General features: G+C 39.7%; 1 protein-coding gene across 5 annotated transcripts in view; it reads left to right on the top strand.

Moving 5' to 3' along the window:
- EPHA3 (EPH receptor A3) overlaps positions 1 to 19,288 on the top strand; it is a 208,174-nt gene that overhangs the window by 137,434 nt on the left and 51,452 nt on the right. For 3 of the 5 annotated variants that reach the window (XM_081198948.1, XM_081198947.1, XM_081198951.1), the window contains 3 exons: positions 3,728 to 3,883; positions 4,885 to 5,220; positions 18,819 to 18,848. In XM_081198948.1, the coding sequence (XP_081055074.1) occupies positions 3,728 to 3,883; positions 4,885 to 5,220; positions 18,819 to 18,848 (522 nt within the window). The remainder of the gene's footprint in view (positions 1 to 3,727; positions 3,884 to 4,884; positions 5,221 to 18,818; positions 18,849 to 19,288) is intronic. The other 2 variants (XM_081198950.1, XM_081198949.1) reach the window with 1 other exon arrangement.

Here is a 19,288-nt window from a genome sequence, read left to right as displayed (position 1 = left end):
GGGGTTATCTAGTCAAGCATCCTGTTTGCCTCAGTGGCCAAGTAGATGCTTATAGTCAGTCCACAAGCAGGACATGAGGCCAATAACTCTTGCTGTTGTTCCCCAGGGACTGGTATTCAGAAGTGTGCTGTCTCTAATCTCAGAGTAGCCATAGCATAGCATCACCATGATGGGTAGCCACTGATAGTTGCAGCCTCCACGAATTTGTCTGATTCCTTTGTAGAGTCATATAATTTATTGGCTAATGCAGCCCTTAAAAAAATGCATATAAATGAATAATCTTTTAATTGAGCAGATCATTTCTACCTAACCCATGTCCTTTCCCCCTCTCCTCAGCATTAGAAGCAAAACCTGCCTGTAGAAAATGAAAGGGAAATCCAAGATTTTGGTGTAGCTTTCGGCAGCAAGATGAGCTTCTTCCAAACAAAAAATAGCAGCAAAGATGAGAGTTCTGTAGTTAGCATTCATCATGTACCTCTGGAGGTTCTCTTTCTAGGCAATGGAGCCTGTTACTCTAATGTGTCCTTCCTTTAGAGACTCAACTGCCACCAACATTTCCTAAGTCCTGGAAGTTCAGAGGTTCTTGTCAAGTCTCTCTCTCTCTCTCTCTCTCTCTCTCTCTCTCTCTCTCTCTCTCTCTCTCTCTGTGTGTGTGTGTGTGTGTTTCTGTTTATTTATTAGCTTTCTTTGTTTCTTTGTTTCTTTTTAAAGAATTTAGAAGCCACTTTTCTGTTTTTGGATCCTTTCATCCCAAGTCATTTCCAAACTGATAAGCAATCAATCACCCCAAATTGTTATTGGAGGGTATGATATGTTATGGAGCTGAGACCTAAGGCAGCATAGAATCATCTAGAAATCAGTGCCAGAAATTAGTGTCTTTTGGCCTCCTGTTTATTTATCTATGTGTTCATTAAAATGCCATGGTTTGTACTTGTAAATCCTCCCAGTGTGTTTGCACTGATTAGCCATAACATTTAAATATAGGAGCTCCAATAAAAATGAAGCTTAGAGGTGCTCTGTGCTTGTGGCAGAAAGCCTGCCTGTATTTATGACATGTTTGCGTCACTCATCACAATGCCACAAGTTTGTAGCCAAAAGTGTGCGGGTTTCCTTGCCAATAAATCCCACCCACATCGTGCTACCTAATTGTATCCTATATTACACTGGCAGAGTTACTGGCTGGGATACTATGAGTGATAGAGTTTGGGCTGTGAGTTTATCAGATATCTAACCCCTTGCTGCTTGTGTGTCACTTTGTAGGTTAGACAGGAAGGATGTTTCCAACACTGCTGTTGCATTAGTTGCATTTATAAGCTTATGAATAAAAATGCTGCTCATATCTCACATTTAGGTTTGTCTTTTTCAAAGTGCCTATCATCTGACAAAATCAAATGTGGCTCTTCCAGCCCTATATATGTGCCTGCCCCTGAAAAACAAATATCAGTTGAAATGAAGGCTGCAATTCTTTCTCCCATCTTCTTATGTCAAAGATAATAAAATTGGTGTGACCACCTTTTGTGCCGTACTGTTTCCAAGTTTTTAATTTACACTGTAATTGCCTACTTAAATTTTTTTCCTGAGGGCTGTAGCACTGAATAATCTTAGCTTCGGTTGACACACAAAGATAGAAGAAGTGCAAGAGAGCCTGAGGTGAAGATACAAATCAGAATCCTCCCACTAGGGCATGCTGGGCTGTAACTAGCTCATTTCCCTCGTAACTGCAATCTTCACAGCACTGTAGCGGAGCCATGAGAAAAATGCCAGTTTCTGGTGAAGTTTCTGCCTCTAGAGACAATAAACAGATTCAGCTGGCTTTGTTGTAATATTTTCCTGTGGTGTTCTGCTTCAGTTTTTCCTGCCTTTTATTAAGTGAGGTCTGTGGGCAGGTCTGTCATTTTTTTCCTTCTGTGGACCCCTACATAAACACATTGATACCATATTTATCAAAAAGCATTTTATACCATTTATTTGTTTTAGTGTTTTAACATGTTGTGGTTCACCCACACCCCCCCCTCAAGGCATTTTAGAATACTAAAATAAACATATGGTATAGGTTGTGCAGCAGGCCCAATGTTGTCTTTGTCCACATTCACACCATAAAGTTAAAGTACTAAACAGTTCTGGCTTCCTCCAAAGAATTATGGGAAGTGTAGTTTATTGAGGGTGCTGAGAGTTGTGAGGATACCCCATTCCCCTCCCACAGATTCCGTGTCTAGAGCAGTTTCACAGTCAATCCCACTTCCCAGGGAACTCTGAGCAACGAGAAAGACTAGAGGAATGTACCAATATTAATGAAATGCCACCACCTGAAGTTTGTTCCAAGCAGATTATACAACCAGAAGCATCTTCCCTAACAGTCATGTTTAACAAAAGAAACAGTTATAGCTTATATCAATAAAGAGTTTCTTTTTATCCGAAGAAGCTCTGTGTTGTTTTTTTGCTTCTGCAAATTTTCAGGTGGGATGAGCATTGCACTGTTTACATTTTCTTTAGTAATTTTGTGTTGCTTTGTTGTGCTGAAGAGATCAAACCAACATAAAGTTTGATCATCCTCAAACCGAAACCTTTTGCAAAGAAAGCACAGAGTCAAATTCATGATTGGGTGTGGCACGGAATAGAATTGGGGACTTATCTGAAAATGCATTATTGGCAGCTTTCTGTTAATGTGAATTCACTTATCAGGTTTTAGAGATTATTCAGAGCTTGCAAGTCCCATGATCTCTTGCTGCACGTGACATCCTTGTTCTCCACACTTACTACACTCTTCTGCTTCCTGCCGTATGTTAATCTCCCTTTCCCCAAAGTAGAAATTGGCAGTAAGAGATGCTTGAATTTCCAAGCTGAAGATTTCAAAAACCGATTGAGGCTTTTCAAGTGCTTGGCTTGAGCACTTCAACATCCCAATTTGATTAGTCTATTGACCTACTCAATCACGCACAGCTATTAGGTTCCATGGACTTTAAACGTGGAAACTTGGATCAGACATTGGATCTGTGCTCTTTTTGCTATTGCAGTTGGTTGCCATTCACACAGCAGTGGCTAGGACTTCACACAGCAATCCATTTTCCTTGGGAAGTCAAGAAACACTGGAGGTCTAGTACTGCCCATCTGGATTTTCCCAAACACTACCTACCTGCCTGTTGCTCAAGGTACTTTGTACCTGAGTGCCTGACATTACTTAAGAAAAAAGGAGAAATATTAAAGCTGAGACAATCATTTTTGTTGGATGGACTACTGTGATCTTAGTTTAGAAACAACACACTTTTTTAAAAGAGTTACAGCAAGCCCTAAACTGTAGCATGCTTCTCCAGCATATCTTTCCATATGAACTTTAAATTCCCAATAGAGGAACATAGGAAATTGTCTTATACAAAGTCTGGCCAATGGTCCATCTAGCTCTGTATTAACTATACCCACAGACTGCAGTGCTCCATGGTTTCAGATAGGAGTCTCTCCCAGCTCCACCTGGGAATGCTAGGGATTGAACCTGGGACCTTCTGCATGCAAGATGTTGTTACACCACTGAACCAAAGGAAACCATTCCAAAATCACTCCAAAAGAGGAGAAAATAAGGAAGGAAGAAGCCCATTCAAATCCTACTTAACTTTGGCTTAATTTTGGTAGAGGAACTAGTAGTCATCCTTCCCTTGGTTATCACTCATCTTCAACAAAGATTGATAGAACAATGTTATATGAGAGATTTTAACCAACTACTGTTCTTTTACAGCTTGCCGACCAGGATTTTACAAAGCCTTTGCTGGTAATGTTAAGTGTGCCAAATGCCCGCCTCACAGTTCTACAAATGTGGAAGGTTCTATGAACTGCAAGTGTGAAAAGAATTACTTTCGCTCTGAGAGAGACCCTCCATCTATGGCTTGCACAAGTGAGTAACCTCAGTATGATAAAAAAGGATGCTTGTGTTTCAGTCTCTCCTGTAAGTATAGGAGTAGGAGCAGGAGTATTTATTACAATTTGTATACTGCCCTATATCCATAGATCTCGGGGCAGTTCACAACATAAAATTACAATATAAAAAACTCAAAATGCATAATAAAAATAAGAACAAAGACAACCCAGTAATCCCCTGTTCTGAAACACATTTTAAAGGGCATCAGATGTCAATCAGCGAAAGGCCTAGTTAAAGAGGAATGTTTGTGTCTAGCACCTAAAGGTGCATAATGAAAGAAAGAAAAATCTATCTTTTGAAAATAAAACTTTTTATACTGTTGCACTGTAATTGCTGATAAGATTCTCTCATTATGTCTGTACATTTTGATTCTTGAACCAAATAGGTCATCTTTATTAATAGCTGCAGAAATGAATGTCTTTTACAACTTTACATCCTAATCTACTTTAAGCTTGGTTTCTGTCTTTTTTGCTTACCTAACATTGCAGTGTGCCATCTACATAAGATTTTAACAGAGGAGGAGGAGGAGCAACAAAGCTTGATACCTGTAATTTGTGCTGGAAAACTGATAATACTGCAGGCCATAGTAATCCTTAAGTCATTGTTGTACCTCTTCAGACATACACCTTGGGGATAACTCAAGTGTGGGTTTCCTTGTGCCCTGTAACTAAGGGCCGTAGAGAAACCCATACTTGAATATTTGTACAACCAATACTAGACTTCTCAGGCAGATGTTTCACAAAAATGATTATGATCAGTAGCAAATGGTTTTAAATGTCTTTATAAAAGCAGTCCTAGTTTGTTAGTACAAGAGAGCATTAAAAGAAAATTATCTCTATGAAACGTCTTTGGAGAAATGAGGCAGATCATTAAAAAACATGACACCTACCATTATCAAATGCATATTTCAGTGGCTTTATTGTCTCTGAATTCAAACAGATAAAACAATCATCATTTTCTTCCAATTACATCTGTAGGACCACCTTCTGCTCCCAGAAATGTTATCTCCAACATCAATGAAACATCAGTCATCCTAGATTGGAGCTGGCCTTTGGACACTGGGGGCAGGAAAGATGTCACTTTCAACGTTGTCTGCAAGAAATGTGGAGGAACAGCAAAGCTGTGTGATCCGTGTAGTACTAATGTGAGATTCCTTCCACGTCAGATCGGCCTCACCAACACCACTGTGACTGTGGTGGACCTCCTGGCTCACACAAATTACACCTTTGAGATAGATGCAGTTAATGGCGTGTCAGATTTGAGCACCTTTGCAAGGCAATTTGCTGCAGTCATCATTACGACCAATCAAGCTGGTGAGTACCATTTTTTCATTGTTCTTCTGCTGTCTGAACCTGAGAAGTTTCCAGGCCTCATTTTCCACATCCTCATCATCTTTCCTCCCTCAGAGCATCCCTCATCTTACTTACCAGCAGGTAGAACTAGTGGCTGTAGTGATGGCAGGGAGAAGGAAAGGATTTCTTCTTCTCATTGTCCCTGCTACCTCTCCATTGGTATGGTATGCCACAGAGTATCTGCAGTGCATCAGGGGTATGTGGGCAGGAGGTGCTAATATTCTTTCCATTCTGCTTTCTGCTGCTGCTACTCCCACCCTCATTTCTACTTGCTAGTAAATAAGCTTATTGGATGAGGGCCAATAGAATGAGAAATGAATCCTGGCAAGTGGAGGCCTTGTACATTTCTGTATTCTGGGAAGTTAGCTTTTGTCTGTTCTGCGTGGGGCTGTACATCCCCTGAAGGAACAGGTTTGTGTTCTGGGGTTACTTATTGATTCATCTTCTGTCAAGTGGATTCAGTGACTAGTAAGAGGTTCTACCAGCTTCAACAGAATGCCAGCTTCAGCTGTTCATGAACAAGGGTAATCTAACCACAGTGGCCATAAACTGATAACCTCAAGGCTTGGCTACCAGTGTTGTTTGGTCGTTTAGCCGTGTCCGACTCTTCGGGTCCCCATGGACCAGAGCACGCCAGGCACTCCTGTCTTCCACTGCCTCCTGCAGTTTGGTCTACCACAGTTGATCCCATATAGTTGTCCATGAGGTTAGTCCAGAAGATATGTGCTTTGGGTCTGCCAATAGTAGGTCTTTCAGTGTTGTGTCCACCTTAATGCAGAATTCATAACTGTTTGAAATAGGGCATTGGCCAACAATCTATACATTTAGATGCATTTTCAAAACTTTTTTATTTACCAACACCTTTTCTGAATACAATTCTTAGTTATTGTCTGCTGATTGTCTACTAATGTAGTGCTGTTACTTTAACTGTATCACTTTTGGTTTCCTGTACACCATGCCACTATAATGTGCATTGTTTATAAATCTTTTAAAAATCTTTCAAATCTTCTTTAAAATTAATTTTAAATTATAAACCTTTTGAAATTAATAAATAAAGGGAAGCCTAGGGAGGATGTTTTGGGCAGTGGTCAGCTGCCAAGGAGGAAGGGGCTCCTTTTGTTTTTGTTGAGTTTATGTCACGGGCTCTGAAAATGAACTGCAATTGTTTCCATTTTTTGAGTAAATAATTAAATTCGTTTCCAAGTCAGTCCAATGAGTTCTGCAGATGTTTGCCCTTCCCTAGTTACAACTGCTGTTCTTACCTTTTAGGTTTCATATTTGTTTGGAGTGCGTTTGTGTGTGTATTCTGTCTGTCTTTATAAGAAGTAGGTCCACATGTCCATAATATTTGGGTGCTTTTGTGGTCAAACAACAATTTGTTTTCACCAGGACATAATCCTGCCCCAGGGAGTGTGATCTTATAGAAATGCAGCATGAGGTCAGGGACAAGCAAAACCTCCCCTGTTGTTAGTTGATGAGAGGCGGTGGAGCCATGTACCCTTTTTCTGTCTCTGCTGAGCTGTTGAAATCCCAATCACCTGGCAGGCATAGAGGCAAATTTCAGCCCCTCCATCATCACTGTATCCATCTGAGAGCCAACAAGAGGTGAAGAAGGCACGTGGGCTTTCTTTGCCAAGCAGCTAGAGCCAACTATCTGGTGTGAGGTAGTATTTTCTCTTTTCCTGCATCATAAGTACTAGGGACACTGTCTTCATTAGTTTAGCTTCTGTAGCATAAGGGGAGATGCTATGAATATTCTGTAGTGAAAGCAAACAGAAACAGATTTCCAATTGTTGGGTGGTTTTTATTATCAAGGGATTTGGCAGAATTACTATTAGGATTAACTCCCAATCTCCAGTCAGCAGTGTCAAATAACACTTTAGTCTGTTGTCACAGAAAGAATGTGTTTTATTAATAAAATCAGATTTTAATGAAAGACTCAAAGCGGTAATCTCCAATATAAATTACAGTGGTCATGTATGTGATTAATTTTGATATAATAGAAGTGGAGGAAATTAAGTGCTTTGATGTTAGACATATAAAATACTAACACTGGCACTACAAAGATTTAATAATATTATGGATTATATTTTCTGTTCCTCCATGTTTCCTGCTCTCCCCAAATCCTGATCACCAGCAGCTTTACATGAATATTGCTTTAAAGTGCTGGTGCTGTGATTTATGGCATTCAGCTGGCCTTAGAGAGGCCCATTCATGCCTATGGGATTTTCTGTACATGAACAATGAATGAATGAGAGTATAATTTTCACTGTGGAAAGTTTTGCTTGCAATAGATAGGTCTCTAGTAAGTATTGTTTGTTCAAGTACAGAAGACTATACTTGAAATCACTTTGGTTGTTTTTAAATTTCACAATTATCTTGGTTGGAAGTGGAGGAATCTCAACTTTCTGTACAGCCACCATGTAGTTCATTCTCTACTTTCTTCAGAATGAGCCTTAGATGCTTTCTTTATGGAGATATTCAGTTACAATGTGTTGGTTAATTAATATTTCTCATCTGCCTTTTTGACAAGTTGTGTGGTGGAATAATACCACTAAAGAAAAGCCAGAACAATACCTAATTATTTATTGTGACCACCCGTGTGCATACTCCTCTATGCAGTATGCTGCTTCTGTGGATAGTTTGTGTATGAGCAGTTTTGCCTAGTGGCAATAGATGAAGGAGGGAGGGAAGGAGGAGTTGAGAGGTGACTTCTGCCGCAACAATGCACATGAGTCCGTGAAGGGAGACCTGAGCTTCCTTCATGTTCCTATCCTACAGTTAACATGGAAAGTTGTATATCCTAGTGGAACACATGCTACCATGTTTCCATTTTTCAATTTGCACTGGCACATATGCAATTATAGAAGTACAGTGTTTCGTAAATGAACTCCATCTTCTGACTGTAATGAAAGACATTTGGGAAATTGTACCTATATACTACTTAAGGCTAACTCAGATGTACTTCTCTGCCCAAAGCAGTGGCAGTTTTATTGTGCTGATGTCTGCGTTGATGTGCAGCCACGGAGAAAACACACCGAATGGTTGGATGACGTGGTTACTCCTTTTTCAGGCTTGTCAGCTTCTGGGGATGGGTATTGGACCAGTGCCAGATTTACATATAAGCTAAAAAAGCTGTAGTTTAGGACCCCACTCTCTTGGGGGCTCCCAAAAAAAAACTGAAAGGGAAAAAACTGGATCTACATTTCCAAAATATGAGATAAAAAGACTAATAAAATAAAACCTACATACAGCCACAGTGTTTTGTGTTGTGTATGGACCTATTAGGTCCATAAATTACCATATAGCATATATTCAACACACACACACAAAAAATACCAGCGACAATTTGCTGTTGACAAAGGACAGCTGGACATATAAAGGGCTCCATTACCTTCAGTAGCTCAGGGCCTCATCAAACCTAAATCCAGCCCTAGTATTGGACTGGTGTGGGGAGTAACCATGCCATTCTCTGACATGGCTCCACACTTCAAACATTGTCCAAGAAAAACAGGACACAAAGAAGCAGAAGAAGTTCAGAAAGCAACGTTCTTAATCCATCATTTTATTCCTTGGATCACATGTGCTCGTTGACACAGAGTCTAGAACAGTTTGCCTTGCACAACTGCAGTATTGCAATACTTTTAGGTGGGTTTTGTTGTCAACTGCCTCATGGAAAGAGTAACACGTTCTGCTTCTATTAGCTCATATGATCAGGCTTCTGCCACTATATTATAATGCTAAGGCCCAGACTAAGGCCCGTAGTTATCAGCCATGCTAAAGGGAACAAGACTTCATCTCAACTCACAATAATATGTTTTCACACAGATGTTATCTAATAACACCAATCAACCCTGCTTAGGACGGGTCACTGACTGCCACAGGAGAATTATATGAAATCCACAATCCCCTGAGGCAAGGTGCTAATTATGAATGTGTCATGGAGAGAGATGGACAGCTGTGCCACTCTGACAAGCTGATATGCAGATTTATCTAGTCTGCTTGGTCAATGTTTAGTTCGCAGATAGGTTTTCAGATCAGATTTTGGGTTCTTTATTATTTTAAGAACCTTAACTTATTTAATTGGCTGTATTTTGGTTATAGTTATCTGGATCTTTTGGTAAATGACTTAAACTGTATAAATCTCTTAAATCAAGACTAGCAGTGGACCACAACCCTCTCTCTTTCAAGATTGTAATAGGGGAGCAATATTCTGACATAAAATAAAAAGTGTAAATATACCTTCCTACAGTATATTCAGTATCCACTGTATTCTTCAATACTAGACAGCAAAGAATAGGGGGAAAAACAAAAAATAATTTCTGCCATGCGAGGCTAGTAGTTCTCAAATGAAAAGTTGAGACAAATAAGATATAAGGGGTGTGCAGTGACCACAAGATTTGTCTTGCATCTGTAGCATTTGGAAGCAGCCCAGTGTGTTTCAGATATGCTCTGTGTCATTCCAGTTTCATTCATTATTTGGGTCTGAATTTGATCTGTTAAAAATCCAAAGCTTTGTTTCAACTCCGTTTACTGTAATGGGGAAAATGAAAACAGCTCTTGCATTTTTTCACTTTCTACAAAAATGGGTAAGATCTTTAGGCAAAGAAGCCCCTCAAGAATGGCTGAAGCCTGCCAAATTTCAGGCAGATCCATCCAGGTACTTTCATGTAGAGAACATTTAATGTTTTGTTTATTAAAAAAGAAAAAGACTATATAGTTCCAGGGGATTTCATGCTAGGTGATTTTTACCTTCATTAGTGAAAACTGCGAGTCCCTATTTTTTCCCCTTTTAAACTGTTTTTTAGGGGAAAGAATTATGCCACCCAATAGTCTAATTCCACTTCTTTACACCCTGCTCTCACAGCCAAAACTCAGAGAAGAATGATAACCCATGAGAAGAACAACTCTGTTTATTTAGATCAACATCCCTGCTCCAAATCACTGCGATTGAAGTAGCCTCAGAAAATAATTCAGTGTAATTAAAAGCTAGCCTTGTCCATCAAGATCCAAAGTTTCCCATTCATCTCTCCACTTCCTCTCCTCTCTCCTTCACCTGCTCTCCTCTTGAACTCTAAATGTTTCCTTAGACTGCTTGGTTTCATTTTTCAGAAAAGAAAAGGGGGGCATTTAACTTTGTGCTGGTGAAGGTTGGAAGGGTGAGACATAGAACAGTGGGAAGAATCATGTGCGTGGAAAGGAATTTGAGACAGAAATGGGTAGTTTGTTGCTTGAATCGAAGTCCAAATTGTGCCTCTCATGCTCCCCACTAGGGTCAACCCTTTAAAAAGGCTTACTGTAGCATTCAGACATCAATTCCTTCCATAAACGATCACCCATGTGAAGCAGCCTGACCCTGGAAGCATGAATAAGACTGTTCCAGTTGTGGAGAACTGAAGTGGTTTGGGGCTGGGGAGGCGAGAGATGAGAATGAGTGAAGGAGAGTGTGTGGCAGGTCCTTAAACACTATTATCCTAATTTTTTAATATGCCTGCCTAGTGTTAATTTTGTGATGGGGAGTTACATTGTATATTTGATTTCAGTAAACTCTAAATTTCTGAGATTTGATGAGCTACAAAGGAAGGAAGGAGAAAATTTGTAAATACCTTTCAATAGCCAGTTCATCTGTGATTGTCCCCTTGTAATCAAGATGTTGTAGGCTGATTTAAGAGTGGGCGTTGACCAAGGCCTCTTTCAACTCAGGGGTTGGGAATCTGTATCCCTCCAGATGTGGTTGGGCTGCAGTTCCCTTCATCCCTAGCCATTAGCTAGGATGGCTGGGGCTGATCCGAGATTGAGCCCCTCAACATCTGGAGGGCCACAAGTTCCCCACTCTTGATTTATGAACTCAGCTCTGATTAAATTTGTAATTTCTCATCACTTGGTAACAAGCAGCTTATTTGTAAGCTGTAATCATCGAAAGGCAATGGTGTTTGAGGGAATATGAAAGTCCTGCCTGTGACCTATTCACACATGCAAGCCATTAGTTGATATTCCTTCCCTCATGCATACTTGAAACAGCACGTCTATTATTTAAATTGCAGCCAAATTTCAAATAAATTATAATTAGTTGGACTTAAGCTCACTTAAATTTATCTGGATTGTACCATTGCCTAAAATAAGACCCCATTCAACCTAACTGAATCAATTGGAATTAATAATGTATGCACAAATGGGAGCTGTTTTCTTTGGTTTCGTCTTCAACAGCTCCCCTGCCCTTTAGCCATAACTGATCTTAAAATGTTGACAAGTCACCATCCCATACTGGTATTATAGCTGCATAAAATCAAAAGCACAGCGGCATTGTTCTGTGTAGTGAACTAGATGAATTGCCTTCAGATTCCCACATAGCTGAGAGCTTTCAACTACTAGGAAGTTCCTTATTCTGAAAGATATCCAGCAGCTGGATTTATAATAAGCTTCACAAGAGCAGTGCTGTGAACCACCCTAGATAAGATTTAGGCACCTGCTGAAGCAAAGATCTCAGTGCATAATCCTTACACTCCAAACAAGGGTGATCACACTGTCTTTCACCATTGATCTTTAAGATGTCAGAAGCTGACTCTGGATTTTAGAGGAGGTGAAGTTAAGAAGGTTGGCAGGGGAGGAGAATAATTTAACTGTACAGTATTCATACAGCTGGCATCAGGATCTCTCCATCAACCACCGTGAGGCTTTCTCAACAGGAATGACAAAGCAGCATCAAAGCTTCTATTTTGTGCATGAAACTGAAAATCTGAACATGTTTACTCCAGAAAAACCATTACAAAAGCATACATGATTTTTACCTCTCCATCTGGGAAAGCCACAGCCCCATAATTTGTGGTTCCTGAAGTGAATATCTTGTGCAGTCGGTTACTTTTCAAGTGGACTTGGCGTATCCTTGATTTATCACACACATGTTAAACATATGAGGAACACGTTAGTTTCGCTCACTTTGTATCTCTATTAAAAGGAGACGGACAGACAACAACACATGAAATAGTGAAACAAGCCAAAGTTTAATATGCATTTTAAAGTACCAGTGAAAAATAACCACCACTGATTATTCTTACAGAGAAAGTTGTTAGATAGGAATAGTTTGTCTCTGACGTGAAAGTTAGGGGCATTTTGTGTTCCTTGCTGTCTTTTCCGCCTTGCTTTCTTTTATCTCCTTTTATGTTTGCAGACCCTCTAGACAGGGTCTTCAACCCAATAAATTTTAGGGCATATGTTCCATACACCTAATGCACACATTAAGGACCAGGGCAGGCCCTGTCTTAAATATTAAATTTTAAAATGCTTGAAATCGTGCTTCATAAAACTGTTGTCTAAACAAAGCTCTTCAACAGGATAGGTACTAAAGTTAGTTTTATTTTGGCAAATTCCACTTTGATATTTCCACCAAATAAGGATTTTTTTTTTTCTTGGTGTACATATCTATATATGATTTTCTTATTCAAATTCTGCCATTTCCCTAGAACATTTGCCTACATCAGTGAATAAGATTTGAGCTTGATCAAGAAGCCATTTGAATCACTACAGTCTTGGAATTTGGCCTTGAGGGAAACTTAGAAGCTCAATCTCTACTAAAAAAATGATTTCTGTGGAGTTCAACAGTCATGCTCATTGCTGTAGAATCATAATGCATTTCATAATTCTTTAGCTCATTCACACAGTTTTCTGTTTCTGAGAAAATGCAATTAATAATAATAATAATAATAATAATAATTTTATTTATTTCCCACCCATCTGGCTGGGATTCCCCAGCCAGCTTACAGCATATATAAAAATATAAAACTTATATAAATATATAAAACTTACAGCATATATAAAAATACAGCAAAACATCAAACATTAAAAAACACAATATCCTATACAGTGGTACCTCGGGTAACAGACGCTTCGGGTTATGCATTTTCAGGTTACAGACGCGCCGAAACCTAGAAGTACCAGAATGGGTTACTTCTGGGTTTCGGTGCTCGCTCATGCACAGAAGCGCTGAATCGCATGACGCGCGTGTGCAGACGCGGCGCTGCGGGTTGCGAATGCCATGGGTTGCGAATGTGCCTCCCGCACGGATCACGTTTGCGACCCAAGGTTCCACTGTACAGGCAAAAACAAACCAATAAATCAATAGAAACCAATAATAACAACAATAATAAACAGTTTTAAGTTATACCCAACATTATTCTTTCCATAACAAAGCCTGACCCTCATCTCCCCTTCTTCCAGTATAGCATGGATTCTGCGGAAAGAAGTAGTTAAGAAAAAAAATGCACCAGTTCTTAATGAGAGGATGTTTATAGAAATCGTTGGGCCAGATGTTCCACCTGTGCCATTTCACTTGTCAGATAAACAAATAGGAAACTGGTGGATAGTGGCCAAAATTGTATGAGCTCAACTGCAAAATGTCTCCTTGTTACAAAATGAAAGGTTTGTCTTTTGAGAAAAGTCATTGTTTCTGAAAGGTGTTTGACTGAGATAAAGAGAATATAATCATCTATTTGTTCACAAAGAAATAGCAGCAAGACAAGTTTCATCCAAAATCCCCATCCTTCAGGCATGTCTTATGTAATCTACAGGGACCACGACATAAAGGTGAGAATGTAGATCGTTCTTCATGACTTGCCCTCTTCAGTGATGTTCCCAATAGGGAACCTATCAGAGTTAGTTAACATTGTAATTATTTTGCTTGTGCTATCAGTCATCTGCGAACCGAGCTGTGAGACATCCCTTCCCAAGATGTTTCATACTGGTCACTGAAGACTTGCCAAAAAGCAGTAGTTCTTGACAGTGTTTTTCCAACCAAACAAAAGCAGGCATACTGAAGTAGAATAGTCAAATTTTCACAGATTTCCCTCAGCAAAATAACTTTAAGATTGCAAGAATACTGTAATTAAAATGCACATTTGCATGATAAACTGCAGTATTGTTCGTTCAAAGGTTACATACAATAGTTCTAGAAAATGTGGAGGCCCAGTGGAATAGGACATAAGTCTCTGTGTAAAGGGCATTTAGAGTATCCATACAAGGCCATTCTGTGTGCTCTGGCACTTGTCAGGGTGTCCTGTTGAGCCAGAAGCGGTTTAGTCATGCTGTCTGTCTGTGGACAAACAGGAAAGCTGTCTGTGGATAAATACCAGCTCCCTCGGCCTGAAGCGAGATGAACACCACACCCCATAGTCACCTTTGACTGGACTTAACAGTCCATGGGCCCTCTACCTTTTACCTTACCTACAAGTAAATGCATAATTAGTGAGGTCACCAGTTTAGAAGTCTTTTGAAAACTAAAAGTTCTTTTGCTTTAAAGCCTTGTGAAAGAGTTGTGATACTTTTTATTTTAAACACTGTTATATTTTATTCATTCATATGGAATTTAACAGCAGTTTATGCATTCAGAAACAGAGTGTTGGATCCAGACAAAGGTTACATTCTGACATAAGGATCATTGCTTTAGTTTTTCTGGTTCTGTCCCAATTTCTAACATTCCTTTTACACCGCAGCACCTGTTAAATTATGGAGCTATGGGTTTTTTAATTGAAAAACCACCCATGTTGCATTAAATTTTAGTTGCACCAGTCGGTGTGATGTGACACAACAAGGAATGTCATTGGAATTGTCAACCCCCACACCCTTTCTGGGCATTCACTCTATTGTTCCCCCATGATTCACTGTACAGTGTGCTAGAATACCACCTAAAATTTCATTACATGAGCAGCGGGGGCCTGATCCATGAAAACTGCAGCAAATTTCAAGGGTTACAACAGATTATTTTCCGGTAACAACACAGAAAATAGCTTTGAACTGCCACCAGATTCTGCTTGATTTCCAGAGATGCATTTTATGTGAAAATTAACAGGTAAGGAAACATCTGGAAGATGGAATAATCTCACGTCTGAATGCAACCTAAGTTAGTTGCATTGAACTCATTGTGAAGTGAAATCATGACTGACGTTCATTTCAGTGGGACCTAATCTCAAATAGCTTAGTCTGGATCCAAGACAGAATCTACCTAATTACCCAGTAAAAATCATCCAATGTAGTAATGTGAAACAATACAATAAACCAGCACATACTGACACATAAACAGTACCTAAGACATAAGAACGAAACATAGCAGCCGGTAATCAACAGTTCCCAAAGGCTTTCTGAATGGGAGTTTTTTTAAAAAAAACCAAGCTCTGAAAGGACTTATGGGAGAAGGTGAAACTGACCTTTTTGGAAACAGGTCCTAGAGCATCAGGGTTGCTAGAGTTTTCTGTTAGCTGAGGCTAAACTAGGCCACCTCCCTGCAAGTGGGATCATCTTAAAAGATAGTCCTGGTTGCGGGCAGGCCCTCAATCCAGTTTCCTTCACCCTGGCGTGGGCGGAGCAATACCCTCACGCCAGGGTGGCACCATGATCACCCTAGGCCTATTGGCCAATCATTTTGAGTGGGGTGATCATGGGGGAGGGGTATAAAAGCAGCAGTGCGGCGTGTGCCAAGCAGCTGCCTCGCCCTGCCGAACACCGGCCCACCCTCTGTTAGGTGTCCTATGGCCTTGCTTTGGACTTTGGTTGGTCGCCCATCTTAGGATGGGGACCAGGTAGGAATTTTTCCATTTGGCAGATTGGCATTAGCCACTTGGTTTTCACCTACCTCTTAGCAATCGTCACAATTTTGTAAGGTTTGGCGGTTAGGCATTGGCTTATTGTTGAGTGGGGGAGGGGAGGTCGGCCATCGCCTGCCCCTCCATTGTTCAAGGGTATTCCATTAAATGAATCCAGGGTCTAGATCCTGTATGAAGTCTGGTTGAGGGCCTAGGGCCTATCAGGCCTCTGGAAGCACCTGGGGAGATGCAGGCAGGTTCCCCCAAAGCAGCTTCCTCTTTTGGTGGTTTACCCTTACTGACTTCCTGCAAAGGGGGCAGGAGTCTGATATAGTCTTTTGCCAATGCCTAAGCCAATACCACTACACTTGCTGTAATCAATAACGTTGTGCCCTAAATTTTGCCCATTAACTTTAAACCAAAATTCTGCGTCAGTGTGAATTTCTTTATTCCTAATGGGGGGTTGGCTTGAAGGTCTTGTCATGCAATGAGCAGGGTTTCATCCAAAGCACACAAATGTTGAGCAGAGACAAGAGCACAAACTGGTCAACTGCAGTCCTGTGGGCCAATTGTTCCTCAATTCTTCTAACTCTTCTACCTCATTTCTTTGGGCTTCAGTGATGGGGATCTGAATTCAGAAATCAGATTCCCACTATTGCATGTCTTTTACATTTCGTGACACAACTAGGGAACAAACTTTCTCCCTAGATATGTGATGCGTTCTGCTATGCTTTAGATCAAACTGCAGTGGTAAGATGGTCATGGAGTCCACCTAGTCCTCCAAGAAAGCTAAACAGGTTCGTTGACACTACGCTCCAGCCTATCTAAATATCTGAAGCCCATACTGGATGTTAACAACCATAGTACGCTGCAGGGATGAAAATTTTGGGTTCTACCATGGTGGTGAGAAAGAAACCAAACAGGTTTTTCATGTGCCACTTTGCACCTGGTTTTAGATGCTCCCCTCATATCCAATTTAATGGTCCAGAATCATTCTGAGAGCACTGGGCAGCTGCATGCATATGAATCTTTGTGATCCCTATAGAGAGTCTACAGTCTCAACAGAACAGTTAGTAACCGTTAGAAAGCGGTAACTACTGAGTGCAGTGTATGCACATTGCAGGCATGGCTTTCCTCATGTGTTCATCTGGAGCCCAGTTATTTATGTAACAAATACAAACACAGCACATGGAGTTTAAATCAATAAGGAAATTTATGTCTAGCTGCTACTAAGCTAAAGGAAGACGCATGATATGTTTAGGGATTATTTTCTCTAGCAAATCAATTTTAGCAAGGTAAATCTAAAATTATTGTCAGGAGTTTAAGAAGCTTCATGCTCTTTATGTTTTGCATCTTAAACACTTACAAGAATGAGCTTTTTCACTCCCAGACTTGCTTTCATTGCCTCCAAAATCTATGTAACAGATAAAGAATATTTATTTATGTATCCTTTAACAGTTTGCTGCCACTTAGAGTTTCCCATGTTGGAACAATCAAGCCTTTGGCTTTTATATTCAGTGAAGGTTTTGCAGTTATTTCTTCGATTCTGCTGGTGTATATGCTTTAATGTTTGACTGTTTATGGTTTTGGATTTAGTTATTATATACGGAATGATGTTATTGACTGACTGAGTAAATTTCGTACCAATATTCATGTCTGCTTAAGACTTTTAGGCATCTCTTAAATATATATTTTTAAGCTGATAGCCCTATGCAGTTGTTTAAAATATTTATTGAGTAGGGTTGGGGGAGAAATTCCATTCATGTATCATTTGAAGCCAAAACTATCAATTTATACTTTTGCAAAAAAAATAAAAACAAATTGTGAACTGCAACGCAGGTGACCTTTGAAATTGGCACTTGTCCGAATTCTGCTATGTAGTTCACGAACCAGTCTTTACAAAATTGCATCTGTTCAGGAAAAGTGTCCATAAAAATGAATATACTGATGGAAATAATGAAAAAATGCATTACATTAGGGAAAACTGCTTTCAAAAATGTGCACATTAATAAAAACTACATATAAAAATGTGTTTATTATGGGAAATTTGCACTAAAATGCTGATAGATTTTTAAGAGAATAATAATAATAAAAATAAAAATCACACAGTGCAACAAAATATGGAGAACTGAATTGAAGACTGGAAAAATGAGAAACTGAGAGAACAAAATCCCTATCCTTGAGTAGCCAACCATTTTAATGAGTGCTTCAAATTTTGTTTTTGTTTATATTTTGCTAGAGGGCAGTATATAAATAAACAGCAAGTGAATCTCCTATACTTCAGTACCCATAACAGATATGCAGAGTTATCAGATCTTGAAATTAAAATTTCTGATGCTTGGATAGTGTGGGAGGCAACTCAGTAGCAGAATCTAGTGGTTCCTGGTGGGTCCTGGGAAAGATCTGAGTGTATAAAGTATCGGGTCACACAAATAGTTCTGCTATTGCAGAGGTGGAGTCTGATTAATAAAAGTCAGCATGTTTACTCTAATCAAGATTTCACTTTTCCATTCACATGGTGTGGTATATATAAACTATGTGCAACGTTGTTGTGGCTTCAGTAACTGGAGGAGCTGTTGGGGGGGTCAAAAACAGCTATATTTCTGAAAAATTCACAATCAACTCACTAACATTATTTGTGACTCATAGAGAGAAGTATATAAGTAAACTGTAAAAAGTGATTACAACAATTTGGGCGCAATCACTGTCATCAGGATTGTTAGCCTTGTCTCATCAACACTATATTGATTGACTTTATAGTATTATTAGTGGTGGTGGGAAATCATAACTTTTAACGATTTGTTAATTACTCATAAATATGGATGGCACTTATCTTAGCATAAGCTTGTTATGCTTGGAAAATGCAAACTAAAATGTTAAAGGGTACAAATTAGAAGAATGTAAAGATGAACTAGTAGGAAGTTATGCATGACATAGGTCTCTGCATTTCAAAACAGCCTGACTATTATTATATCTATCTTTTAACAGCAGCCTGTACTTCTGATTGTGCAATTACTAGTGAGTAGATGTTATAATCCAGATCCATTTGTGTTGCTTAATGCTTGTCAGTTATTATAATCCTTGTATTCCGAGCTATGCACGAAATTCTTGGACCAGTCCTTGCTGGTCTTGCCACAGTTGAGTTGTAAACGTGGTCCTTTTTCAGTCATAGGGACTGTTACTGAAAGATCAGCAAGGAAGGCTTCAGTTATGTGAAGTTGCTTCTCCTAGGTGCATGGTTCCCTTTGGGGACATAGACGCCAGTAAGACCTCTCACGAAATTTAGTAGTTGTATATGGGAAGCTGGAGCTGCTTGCATAATGCTGAACTTCTACTGATGTGTGTGTGTGTGTGTGTGTGTGTGTGTGTGCATGTGTGCGTGCATGTTCTGTTGTGTTTGTCGGAAGTGCCCAGATTAAGAGCAGCTTTATCCATTCAGGCAACAACAGAGCTGCTGT

This window comes from Podarcis bocagei (genome assembly GCF_964188305.1).
Source record: "Podarcis bocagei genome assembly, chromosome: 6".
In the NCBI taxonomy this organism is placed as follows: Eukaryota; Metazoa; Chordata; class Lepidosauria; order Squamata; family Lacertidae; genus Podarcis; species Podarcis bocagei.
The sequence above is the reverse complement of the archived record's forward strand: the minus strand, read 5'-3'. Positions and strand labels throughout refer to the sequence as shown.